General features: G+C 40.9%; 1 protein-coding gene across 1 annotated transcript in view; it reads right to left on the reverse strand.

Annotated features, from left to right (window-relative positions):
• Window positions 1-12,885, reverse strand: part of GRAMD4 (GRAM domain containing 4) — a 53,341-nt gene that overhangs the window by 13,103 nt on the left and 27,353 nt on the right. Inside the window, exons 4-8 of the mRNA XM_084261436.1 lie at window positions 5,684-5,745; window positions 3,542-3,674; window positions 3,059-3,084; window positions 2,182-2,273; window positions 591-682 (exon numbers count right to left, since the gene is read on the reverse strand). Coding sequence (XP_084117562.1) covers window positions 591-682; window positions 2,182-2,273; window positions 3,059-3,084; window positions 3,542-3,674; window positions 5,684-5,745 — 405 coding nt within the window. The remainder of the gene's footprint in view (window positions 1-590; window positions 683-2,181; window positions 2,274-3,058; window positions 3,085-3,541; window positions 3,675-5,683; window positions 5,746-12,885) is intronic.

Below are 12,885 nucleotides of genomic sequence, written 5' to 3' on the forward strand. Positions count from 1 at the left end.
CTTAAGATATCAGAAAATTAGTTTAAAACATGCACATTAGGATACTTCCCCACCATTTTAAGGGGGAAAACACCATCAGCCTAAAGTAGCATTTTTTAAGGTCTTCTCAGTACAGAAAATGTACTTTTTTTTCTTAAAAAAACCCAGAAAGCATTAATTTTTTACTAGAGACCAAACATACAAATGGAATATACTTGGGATAAAGTATGCAAATGCAGAACTGCAATTTTAGGCCTAGGTGAAACTCCTCTCCAGGGAAAAGCAGGAGGGTTCAATATTTAAGGTAATGTTCTCAAGCTACTCTGAATAATGCAGAATACTTTTATTTCAGAATTTTAAAGCATTGAAGTACTGTTCTGAGAACATGCAGCATCATTTTTGATGACCCAAGTCACAGGAAAAGAAGATAATTACTTAAGACTAGTCAAAATCACAGAAAACGAGCAATAAATTAAGGAATTTGAATTTCACTTGGTTAAACTTAGCTCACAACATTAGAAAAGGTAGCAGTTTATGACTCAGTGCAAGAAGAATAAAACATCTTTCAAGCAAAGCATTACAAGAGAGTAATCTAGTATTTAAGTAAATACCTGGCTATGAGGTAATTTAGGGACAACCTCAAAATTGCTAAAAATAAGAACATAGGAATGGCCCAGCCATGCCATACAGCATTCATGTATATCTGCAGATTAAGAGGGAAAAAAAAAAAAGAAAAGAAAAAGAAAAAAAAAAAGAGATGTGGATTACAAACTGGGGTACAGTGAGTTGTATGAAATAGTTTCCCACTGTACTGCTGGGTTCAGAATCACACAACTCAGACAACAAAAGTTAATAGGTTTTAGCCACCCCATGACAAGCAATAGCAGTGCATTCATGAATGTAAAGTCAAAACTAGAGGACTGAACCAAATCTCCAGAGAGGACACTTTAAAAGTGCTCAGCTTCTTGACACAACGAGTATTTCTAAAACTGCAATTACATGAAGACATAGAAAAAAAAAAAGTAAACCTTGAAGTCTGTGGATCTGCTACAAGACCATGATATGGTCTGACCTCACCTCGATCAGATGCTATAGTAGAAGAGTTATAACAATTAGTGCCTTACAGGGTAATGGGGTAAACTCTTGCTGTATTACTTCAAGTCAACTAAATCCCAAATTTTTACTAAGTTTACAGGTCTTATTGTACCTGTATTTGTTAGGTAAGAAGTGCTTCAAAAGGTATTCTGAAAATACAGAAGCTACAGCCTCCTTGCCAAGAGACATAAGGCATTTTACTGATAACCCCAAAATGAATCACAGACTAGTGTGGGTTGGAAGGGACCTCAAAGAGCATCTAGTTCCAACCTCCTGTCACGGACAGGGACACACTCCACTAGACCAGGCTGCCCAAAGCCCCATCCAACCTGGCCTTGAACACTGCCAGGGAGGGCACAGTCACAGATCCATCCTCTGAGCAACCTGGGCCAGGGCATCATCACCACCCAGTGAAGCACTGCTCAGGCTCCATGGTCCAAGAAGCTTCTGAGCAACAGCTGGAGTTCGTGTTTTCAGCTTTTATCTGAAGAATGGGTTTTGTCAGGAGAGGTGAGAGATAAACCAGTAGATTCTTTAATTAAGAATTAGAAGGAAACCAAATCAAAACTCCACTAAATAGTTATGTCACTTTGTGGCACACAAATGTCCTGACATAGCATAGGAATGCTCAAATTTAGCTCACAGACCTGATGTTTGCACATTCAATGACACTCAAATCAAGGCATTTTGTTCCCCATCAGTAAGCACAATCCTAACGAATGGCAAAAAGCAGTGAAGGTAAATGACTGCTTCTTATCAAACATAGCTGTTATCAGCATTTCAGCCCTACACAAGAGGCTTTGCAGAGGCTGAAGTAACCATCAGATTACAGGAACTGGGAGACAGGAAACAAGAAGTAAGAGAACAATGCCCAGATTGTTCCACGTTACTTTAACAGTAACAAGACTACACTAGAATAAACCCAGAATACATGATTTAAGTAGCTCTGAAATATAACTGAAGTGACAACTATGGCTATTTTGTGTTAAATTACACTATTTGATTTGACTGAAGCCCCTACTCAGATATGGCAGTTTCAATGCATTTCAGTAAATAATACATTTTCAAAGTTCTTGCTACTACTCCTGGAGGGACAGGATAACTTACAATAAAGGCAATAGCAGAAGTGTAGATAGAATACCAGTCTGATAAGGCAGAAAGATTCTTCACAAAATTAGTAACAGGTTTGGCACCTCTCTCTAAACAGAAGCAGAGAAAAAAAATACAACTGTTAGAATTAGCTGGCAGTGGTTAAATCACTTGTAAATGATAACCAAATTAGAAAATCAATAGGAATATTCCAGACATATAAAGGCTTATCCAAATTAAGAAAAATGAAACCCATCAAGGTAACTGACCAACTAGTTAAGTAATGTGGTTCCAAAACCTAAAGCGTTATATTAGAGACAAAGGTTATGTCTAAATTCTGAACCATAGACAAAAATAATCGGGATCCTCCTACAAGGGTTCCCGGGATGACAAGAGGAGTCTGTTCTGAGCCCTGTTCACACCACCCCACACAGGTCAGTGCATCCCACTGTAAAACAAGGAGAATGAGCCTGACAGCCCTCCAGGCACCAAGGAACAACTTGCTGCTACTTGACCAAGCTAGTTTAAAACCAGGCTAACAGACTAGCGAGCAAACAATAAGCAGCTCAGGCATAAGCAGGCGAACACTTATTTTTACCACTGGACAAACATCATGTTCTCATTCATTACATGCATGCTTACACACTTTAATTACCATTACATTTTTAGTTCAGAGATAGCCTATATAATTCAAGGTGAAAGGCAAGCTTCTACCACTGCACCTCGAAGTTACTCTGCTCTCCAAACACTAATCCAGGATTTCAGAATCACTTCTGCTTATGAACTGGCAGAAGTATTTCAACATGCTGTATTTTAAAATCCAGCACTCCTCCCAAAAAAAGGAAACTAAGAACTATTTTCAATTCCAGAAAATAAAATACCGCTATGTACTTACTTAATCTTCTCATATTTTCAGTCAACCTGAAAAATAATAGATAAAACCAACTTGTTAAACAGCCAAGCTGTGTACATTTGGTCCCTGAAATACTGCTCACAGTTGTAAGTTAGATACTTGTGCATACAATGTCATTCTTGCCTGTTACGAAATGGGTTTCTAGTAACTAATACAGCCCAATCATTGAAATGTAAAAGCTCTCCTGTCTAACTAAGACTTTGTCCACAGTTTCAGAGGCTTATGATGGCACCTGGTAAATTACAGAACTCTCATTCTACCTCAGACAGCAGATAATCTTCAAATTTTATGTTTTGGCCAAAGCATTAACAACCTTTGGAGAGGATTCTTTACTTTCAGTTTTATTACTTGTTACGCAAACACTTGCTCAAACCATATAGAAACTCACAAGAAAAAAAGGGGTGTGGGGGGGAAGGCAACTTGTAAAGAAGCCAACAGTTTCTCAGAAACACATTAGAGATTTACCTTCTAGCACTAAGTGGCTCTTCTGTTTCCACTGTATTCTCTTCTGGCTGAAATCTGAAGTCTTCAACATACTCCCCGAATTTGTCACAAAACCACTTCTGGAGTCGTGAACAGACCGTGTGACTACGCTTATCTATGAAAAGGAAGCACCACGTGTCAGGACAATACTAGAAGACATCTTCATACAAAGAGGGTCCCTGTTCCCATGTGCCACGCTTTGGGATGAAGCAGGCTCTATCCAGCCCTCCTGTCCTTCAGCAAGGCTCTCCACAGGCGCCCACGCTGCAGTTCCTTTCTGCCTCTGGACTGAAACTCTGCACTAAGCTGGTAAAATAAGACTAGAGGTGACTCCTGCTTTGCACTAAATACAGCACATGGAAGCATCTTATTACAGAAGTGCAGGGATTACTTAAACAGAATTCTAACAAGAGAATTTTTAGCAAACCCTGTAAAAACATTTGCTGGTTAAGAAGTTCCTCTAAACAAAAGACTGACGTAAATCTCAGCATTCCTATTGTGCTGAAGGGTCACCTCAAAAAACAGCAAGTGCAAAGCAAACCACTCCTGAGCAGAGAGCAGAACAACCACCTTGCACCCACACAAATTTGACAAGAATGGGAGGTAAAAGCTTAAGCAAGGCTCTGTAAGAGGTGATTTTACTATCACCAACCATTTGTAAAGGTTGATAAAGGTTGTAAAGGTTGATACTCTGCATGTGTGCCTCTAACCTGCACTTTCTATTTTCTAAAACCAGGCTGCAGAAATCATGCTGTACATGCCTCTTCATATATATGGAATATATAGTCATAACACTGCCTGGAAAGTCTTACATGGCAAAGTAATAAAGTGATGCACACTTCCTGTATGTCAGTTTCAGTGGAAAAATATAAGCTAGATTATATAAGATTGGTTTATGGAAATATAAGATAATATAGGATTGGTGTATGGAAAATATAAGGGTAAAAGCCTTAACGTAGTGCAGGTGAGAACACAAAAATCACCTTTACCTTTATCTGTAAATCAGAAAATCCCCATCTAGAAGGAACAGATAGACTGTTCTTTGGAAGGTAGGGCAATGCAGCAACGATACAAAGAGAAGACTGGTCACAACTATTTCAGGACCGAACTTGGCATATAAAATTAAGGTATAATTAAAGAGAGGCATGAAAGATTAAATCAGCCAACTACAACAGCCAAAATGATGCTTTTAAGCACGTGAGAAAAAAAAAAAACAATCAGTGCTCAGAAAACAGAATGAAACTATTTATTAATGAATGACAGTTATATCTAGAAAAACAAGGAATTTACTGTCAGTTTACAGCAGAGACAACACTTATATCTGAAAATGACAAAAATATGAAGTAGCTTCCCACATGCTATTTCTTCAGATAGTACTGAGAAAGAAATTTTGAGCGTACAGGAGAATAAAAAATGGCAGGTTGTAGAATCAGGAAGTATTGACATTATAGGAGTACAGGAGAAGCAACTTCAAATTTAGTCCACAGATTTAAAAGCCTGAGGGGCTGTCTCAGTTAAGAGATGTGGGGTGGAAAGCTCAGGTGTACTAAAAGATTGAGCGTCTGCCTGTTGCCTTAGTTCTTTCAGAAATCACTATATTATTAAATTCATTATAAGCATCAGCCTGAGAAATGTAGATGATGGGACAGGTGTTGCAAAAAAAAGAAGTTACTCTTATGCTTACTCCTTCTTGGGAATGGTTTCTTTTTTTTTTCTTTTAGAAAAAAGGAAGAAGCAATAGAGTTAATGGCATAAAAGAGCTTTTGCAGTTGAGAACAAACTAGATCTTTTCTATGTATTACACCTGTTTTCTGGTAAGTCAAAGACTGGCAAGGCATGCAAAAATGGTGAAGTCAGGCAACAGGTTCCATTGTATCCCTAAAGGCTTTACAATACAAAATGAATTCCTCAGGTGTGCAAACTCAGCTACAAAAAGTAAATGCAGAATCATGTACAGAGAGACAAGGGGCTGCTCAACAGTCTTTTATATTTGGCTTCTTCAGAAGCTCGCTTAAGGACCCAGTAAGTTTTTCAGCAAGATTTGGTCTTCTAAGGATCAAAAAGGGGTGAGAAAAAAAAATTCCAACCCAATCAAATTGCTAGTAGAGATCTGACCAAGATTACCTGTTCCATTGGCTTGTGTCTGTGGCTTTGCAGGTTGCTGACCCGCAGGCACCTCTTCCGTCCTAAAAAAAAAGCAGAAACAATGTGAAATGCTGTAGATGAAAAGGGGTTTTGGTGTGTGGATTTTTTTGGGGTTCTTTGGGGTTTTTTTTTCCATTTTACATAAAGGGAGCTCAGAACCTCCACAATTTCCATAGCTGAAGCAATACCACCATGATGAGAGAAAACCAAACTCTAATCCATTCACAATATTCAAAGCATTCACTGCATGATGCACTTAGGGTCCAGGGAAATACCATCTGCTGGAAGGAGAGGTGGGGTTGAGCTATTTGGTGTCATCAACAGCTCCGTTTCATCTTACAACTACTGCATAATTTGGTATCAAATGTGTTGCATTACTCAGGTCTTTGCCTTGTATATTAATTGCAAAACCCACCAGGAAAACTCTTCAGAGTCCCAACTGAAGTCCACACTGCATACTGATAACCACAGTTCTAGAAGAAACCCACAGTTTAATGCATAAGCCTCAAATTCTGCCACTGATACTAGAGTCAAACATCATCCACCTTCACAACGAGTGGAACAGGTGTCAAGAATTATTTGGGACATTATGTGGGAAGCTCCTGAAATGCAGATACAAACCAATTTTTAAAATATCTTTCTAAAAACCTTGCAAATTTTAAATAACAGTCTGAAAAACAGCCATGAAATGTTCTTAAAATGTATGGCAGGTACCAGGCATCACTGGTCTTGTCTTTCAAAATGAGTCAAGAATAATATTCTCACCCATTAAAAGTGAGCAGATTTTGGAAAACACAAATGCTTTTGCCATTCTGCACATGTGCAAGGCTTCAAATTACATCTGCACAGCCTTCAACTGCCAGTCTGTCTCGAGAATACTTCAGGCTTCAGTCCAAAAGTCTTCAGTCATCCTTGTAGATACCCTACAGAAAGGTTTCTCTAATGAAGCAGCAGCTTTGACAACCTAACGCCAGCCACAGCGAGCTTTACTTGGCAGGGAGTTGTACATTGAAAAGATTACTGCTTGAAACAAAAACCATGTCAAGTCATGCCATTTCATTATCACTCATTTATCAGACATTTATCAGAGATGCTTTCAAGCATTCCCATCTTTTGGGACTCAGGGAGGGAATCAAGTGGGATGCTGGTCAGCAAACGGAGAGCAGGAAGAGGGATCCCACTGCACGGGGCAGACTGCAGCAATACCGATGGATATGAAGTTCTCTCTCTTGCTCTTCCTCTAGGAAGCACACTAGGGAAAGACCTTGCTGTCGTGTCTGCACATGGAAAAGGCCATTACTAACGTGTACTGTCTCAACATCAGTACACATGAACGAATACAATGGAGAAACTGAAGAACTAATCATGTCCCTTCATAAGCACCCCCCATAGTTAATGACCTTTTCACACCCTTGTTCATTTCTAAAAGAAATATTTAGAAATAATTTACTGATTTATAAATTATTATGACATCTATCAGTGTACAGTAGCAGAATTCACTGGTTTCTGCTTTTATAGCCAATTGTTTTCACGCCTCTTCAGGATTTTTCCACAGGGCTTCTGTATTTGCAGCAATTCTTCTTTTCAAAAGCCACTTGAGATTCCACTAGTCTATTTTTAACAGCTAAACTTTGATTTCTGTGCATCTTCCTCAGTTCCTATACAAATCACAGATTCCCCACCTAAAACCACTTCCTCTCTTAATTCTTTCCCCCATAAGCTTGCATCTCCTCCATTTCCAGCTCTGTCTCTCTAAAGACAGACAGCAATTCATGAACACATTTGCACAAACTATTCTACAGCAGTGTCTTGTTTTCCTCCATCAGCACATCAAATGGTTACACCATATAGGTGGGCATTTTCCTCTGCCATCTGTCACTGCCACCATGTTTCATCGAAGCAGAAGACACATTTAGGTGGAAAGAATGGAATCATTCATAAGCAGGTTCACACAGGCAGGAGCCAGTTACCCCATCCACTCCAGTCATGCAAAGGCACCGGGGGAGGGGGTGTTACACCTGAACAGTTCCAGGGACAAGGGATGGGATTCCACCACTGCCAACCATGAGGGCCTCAGGCTGGGTCTTCCTCTGACATGCTGAGTCATATTTTTAGAAGCAGAACAGCGTCATTACTCCCCATGTGTCTTGGGAAAAAAGTGAAAAAAAAAATCTCACAAGGAAGGAGTTCTGGATAGCAGCCTCACTGTCTCCATCAGGAGCTCAAGATAGTTTGGCTCTGTCCCTTCTTGGCGCTTTTTTGTTTTGTTTGGGGTTTTTTGGGTTGTTTTTTTTTTTGGCAACATCTAACTTGCCATCTGCCTGTTACTCCTTCCCCATGAAGAACCTGACCTTTACGAATCATCAGGTTAATGACAGCTCATTACTGCACCTGTGAATCAGGTTATAATTAGCCACTTAAGACAGATTTGGGCCAGGAAGCTCAGAATTCATTGTTTAGGCTTGCACACCCACTGGGAAACTCAATCCCAAAACCAGGTCATGTGGAACCAGCTAATATCTCAAGATCACTGACAGAAGTGTGGAATTATCTTTCCTGCAGTTTCTGAACCACTCTTCATGCCAGAGAGCAGGTAAAAGGCTGGAAAACACAAATGCTCCCCCAGAACAGCACACCTGGCTGTGTTTCTGTGAGGGCTTCCTATCCGCAGCAAACAAGCTCCCTGAATTCATCTGGGATCACCTCGATAAAGGGTGCCATTGGTGACCCTAACAGATCCTCATCCTGAGGGTACTACCTTGTGTTTAGGTACCTAGTGATCACACCCATTTAAAACCACAGGCTGATAAAAACAGGTAAGACCAATGACAGCCTGTGGAGAAGCCAAACACAAACATGCCTTTTGTTTTTTTTCTCCTTCAATATAGAGCAGTCAGGGAAGCGTGGGTGTCAGAGCTGTCCATGGCCAGCACGTGTGTACCATTCAAAGATGACCAGCACACACTGATGCTGAGTCCTCTCAATGCTGCCCCACAGAGCAGTGCCCAAGCGTTACTTCTGTAGCTGCAAGTATGACACACAAGTTGTGTGAGCCTGGACACTGAAGGCCATTTATCATAAATCAACGTTTTGGGGTGTGAGCATATTTGGCCTTGAACACAGCTGTGAGTTGAGGCATATGTCACTCAACAGACTCCTCCCAAAAACTGTGTGAAGACCAGACTTGCTGCACACAACAGTTCCGGTGACCGCTGGGATGTTCTCAGCCACACAAACCAACCTTCCTACAGGCTGACTCCAAGTTCACAAGCAACCTTGGAACATCATCGATCTTGGTACAACTGCTGTAGAAGCCAGTCAAGGCTGCTACAAATTTCTTACTGCTCAAGTCAACATTAACATGCGTGTCCCTCCACCAAAAGTACCTTCCAACCTCAGAACTGCAAAAATGGGCACAGAGGAGGTATTTTCACAGCCTAGGTAAAAATCATATCATCCAGGTATGCATGGCTTCTTAACCTATGAAGATGTCATAAAACTGAAACATTTTTCATCTGTTTTGCATCTCCTTCCCATTAAAATACACCAAGCACTTGAGAAGCCTTTGCCCCAATCACGTTTTACATGGACAGTATCCTAAACTCGTCATTTCAGAAACAAAAGGAAAGGTTTCTGAAGACATGTCATCAAGCAAAAGTTGTACAAATGTTTATTTAAAAAGAAACTCTTGACAGGAGCTACGTTACAGGCAGCCTGTCACCAAATCTACTAAGCTAAAAACAGACACATGCAGAAGTACAGCCAATTGGCTATGTCAGCAGTTACATAGGTATGTCAGCAAGGCCAGCGCAATGCAACAGCCAGGCAAGAAACTTTTGACCTGGGTCTCAGGTTCTTGCTACCCAGGCAAAGTCCCAGCCTGACTGGGATCCTTCCAGGAGGGAATGTTTGCAGCCTCCAGAGCAATCTCAAGCTGAGGCGTCTTCTCAGTGGGTAAGTCAACCATGTGGGACACACAGATCAAAGCATCGCATGTGTGGATGGCGATGTCATTTAACAAGAGGTCAGGAAGCGTTCAGCAAGGTAACTGGCACAGAAGGAACAATGGATTATGCAGAAGCATTGTCCATTTGCTCCTCTTAAAACAGTTCACAATGATGCTAATAAAAAGGTTTGAACAAGCCACAGCTTGTTGGTAGGTGTTGTTACAAAACTTCATCTGTGTGATTGAGATAGCTCATGATTTGTACAATAAGGCAGCAACAGCCCACAAATTACACTAAACAAGCATTGCTCACATGGACTATTCCAAATTATTTACGCATTTTTCCACCAGCAAAATGTCATAAGCTTCAGCTGTCTTGGCAAGTGGTGGGATGTCCCACAGTGTGTCTCTGCAAAACTTCATCTGAGGCCACCGTTTTCCTGCATACTCAGACATACACAGAACACCATGATAAAACCACTACAATTCCTCTTCTTCCCCTCCTCCCTGTGCACAACTCAATGAAAGAAGCTCATGGTCTTTACTAAAAAAAAAAAAAACCCCAAAGAACCCCAAAAAATCCACACACCAAAAAAATCCCCAGACCCAAAAAACCCCAATCTAGCTTAACTTATTATTTTCTTCTTGCTGAACATTTTGCAGCATGTATTTATGGAGCCAGACATACTAATCTACTCTACAAATACTTCTGAATACTGTAACTATTAAAATAATTTCTTCCTTCTTACACCACAGCATGAATCATGAATTGGTTTTCATTAGTACTTTACTTCTGTAAGCAAAAGAAGAGTAAATGCAAACATGTTTATATACATATCCATTTAAGGATTATACAAAGAATCAGCTAGAGCTGAGAAGCAGGGCCAGTTTGGTTCTGTTGACACTGGCAGATAAGACTTCCTGCTGTAACTTTGCTTAATAAAATTAAGCTTCCATCAGATGCAAATTTGGCCTATTACATATTCGATTGGGTCAGCCAATGCTTTGCCTGTAGTCCTAATAAAAGTACTTAAAAATGTCTACAGTGAAGTATACAGAGACAAAAAGCAGTGAGAAAGAACTTCACACAACAGAGCACTAGTTAAGGAAAAACCACAGGCAACCTGGTTCTTCTTCTTCTGGGTAAAAACTGGGAAAATCTTCAAAGTCTTTTTTTTGTTGAATACACCAGTCTGTCCCAAAAAGGCTGGAATATTAGCAAGACTAGTTAGAAAAAAGACTTGGATAAAGGGGATAATTGGCTGAACGTAATCCTCAAGTGCAATACCCAAGCTAACAAGGGTAGTGTAATCCTCAGGATATCTACATGGGAATGGAGCATTGAAGCAGACAGGTCATGCTACCTTAATTTAGCAACGACACGCCTGCCAGAGATTTGCTACTGTCCACAATCCAACAAGACACAGATGTTGACACTAATACCAAGAAACAAAGACCTTCAAACTCCTCTCCCTATAGAACACATGTGCTCATAAGTTGCTGCAGGCACTATCAGACCCTCCTGGACCATTTTCACTACTTTGAAATAGGGCAGGATGGTGGGTACCTTCCTACAGAGGAAGGCAGCTCCTCATCCTTCTCCAGGATTCCCAGCAATGATGAGGTAACTCTCCCCCTCCTCTGGTGTGTGATCTAGAGCCTGGGTATACCCGCTCTCAGGAGAATGCCTTAAGGTCTATGGCAGTGGTTTTATGGTATAACCACCTGTACTGTGCTCAAAGGCAAACATGTGGAATTTGCATCTCAAATGACTTCTTCAAGGCAGCAAGTCAGAGAAAGAAGGTATCCTGAAGCATCAGCTTTATTTAAAAATAGCAGAAAAGAATACTTCTTGCTTTGTACTGCTGTTATGGAGCTCACAGGTACTCTCAACATGGGAATGGATCCAAGTTTGTCCTCTTCCACTGTCCCCAGTAGCCCGTTCAACCAGGCAACACCAGTCTAGACATAAAATACAGGCATACAGAATGGCCAACCAGAATAGGCAGTAAAATGTACTCCTGCTTCCTACCTGTAAGAGCAGGAAATGTCAGAAATGTCAGAAAAAAACCCACCAGGTCAGAGTCATTCAGTTCACCTTCACAGTGCATGCTCATGGGGCTGGCTTGGGAACAAGACTCCTCCATAAGAACCTCTGAGAGCTCCTTCCAAGCAAACTTGGCAGCTCAGGTCAAGACTGCATGAGGACCCACCTTGCAGTGAACCAGTGATTTTGGAAAAATATCAGTATGAAACATCAGCCAAAAAAACACCCACTGTACTGAGTACTGATAATAAGAGGCCTAACTTATCTTCTATAGAAAGCCTTGGTGAACCCACACTTTGAAGAATGGCAACTGATGTGATGAAAAGGATGGAGTACTCTTAAGGAGACAGTGAAAAACCTGGAACTCTTCAGTCTGGACAGGAGTAAGAGAGGAAAGGACTGATCAAGGGTGGTAAATAAGCTGAATGCTGAACAGTTATTCACCAAATCTCACAATTCTGTAACTATGGGGCACTTCTTGAAACTGATAAGAAATGTGTGAAAAAGGAAAGAAAAATTGCTTCTTTAGAGTCAAGAGTGAACTTCTGTAATGTACTGGCTCCCCAGATTCCAGTGTTAGACAGTTCCACCTCTTTCAAAAGCCTAAACAAATTCATGGATAGCAGGTCTGCAAACAGATCCTGAAGTGAAGAGGCAGCAATGTACCTTCGGATACTCCAAATACAGAGTTTGTGGATGCTAAAGGAGTAGGAGGTAAACTAACCAAAGAAAGCAACTAGGCTCATGTTTCCTATGAATGGTTCCAATTGCCACTGTTACAGAACACCAGGGGAAACAGACCACTGACCTGACCAGAAAGTCATTTTTTGTTCTCAGGATGAGTACAGATGGTCGTGGTGGTCTGGGAAGAGTTTGGACACCATTGGGAAAATTCGTATACAAGCAAAATGTTTTGCTTGTTTGCTCTTGCTTGTCACCTCTAAGTAACTGGCAGTGTTTATTGCACACAATTACCAACTCAGCCTGCACCATCTCCTGGTTCACCAGCAGTTGATGGTGAACCTCAGATCCTACTGGTCAGCCAAGTAATCTTCACTACTTCTAAGGAAGATAACACAGACAGCTACGTATGCAAGAGGTCTAAGCCACCAGGCAGCTGCTATGCTCTGAATATCTAGAGCCCACACAGCTAAGCAGACTGAGGAGAGACAGCATCAAACGTGACAC

The sequence above is a fragment of the Gallinula chloropus genome, assembly GCF_964237585.1.
Source record: "Gallinula chloropus genome assembly, chromosome: 1".
In the NCBI taxonomy this organism is placed as follows: domain Eukaryota; kingdom Metazoa; phylum Chordata; class Aves; order Gruiformes; family Rallidae; genus Gallinula; species Gallinula chloropus.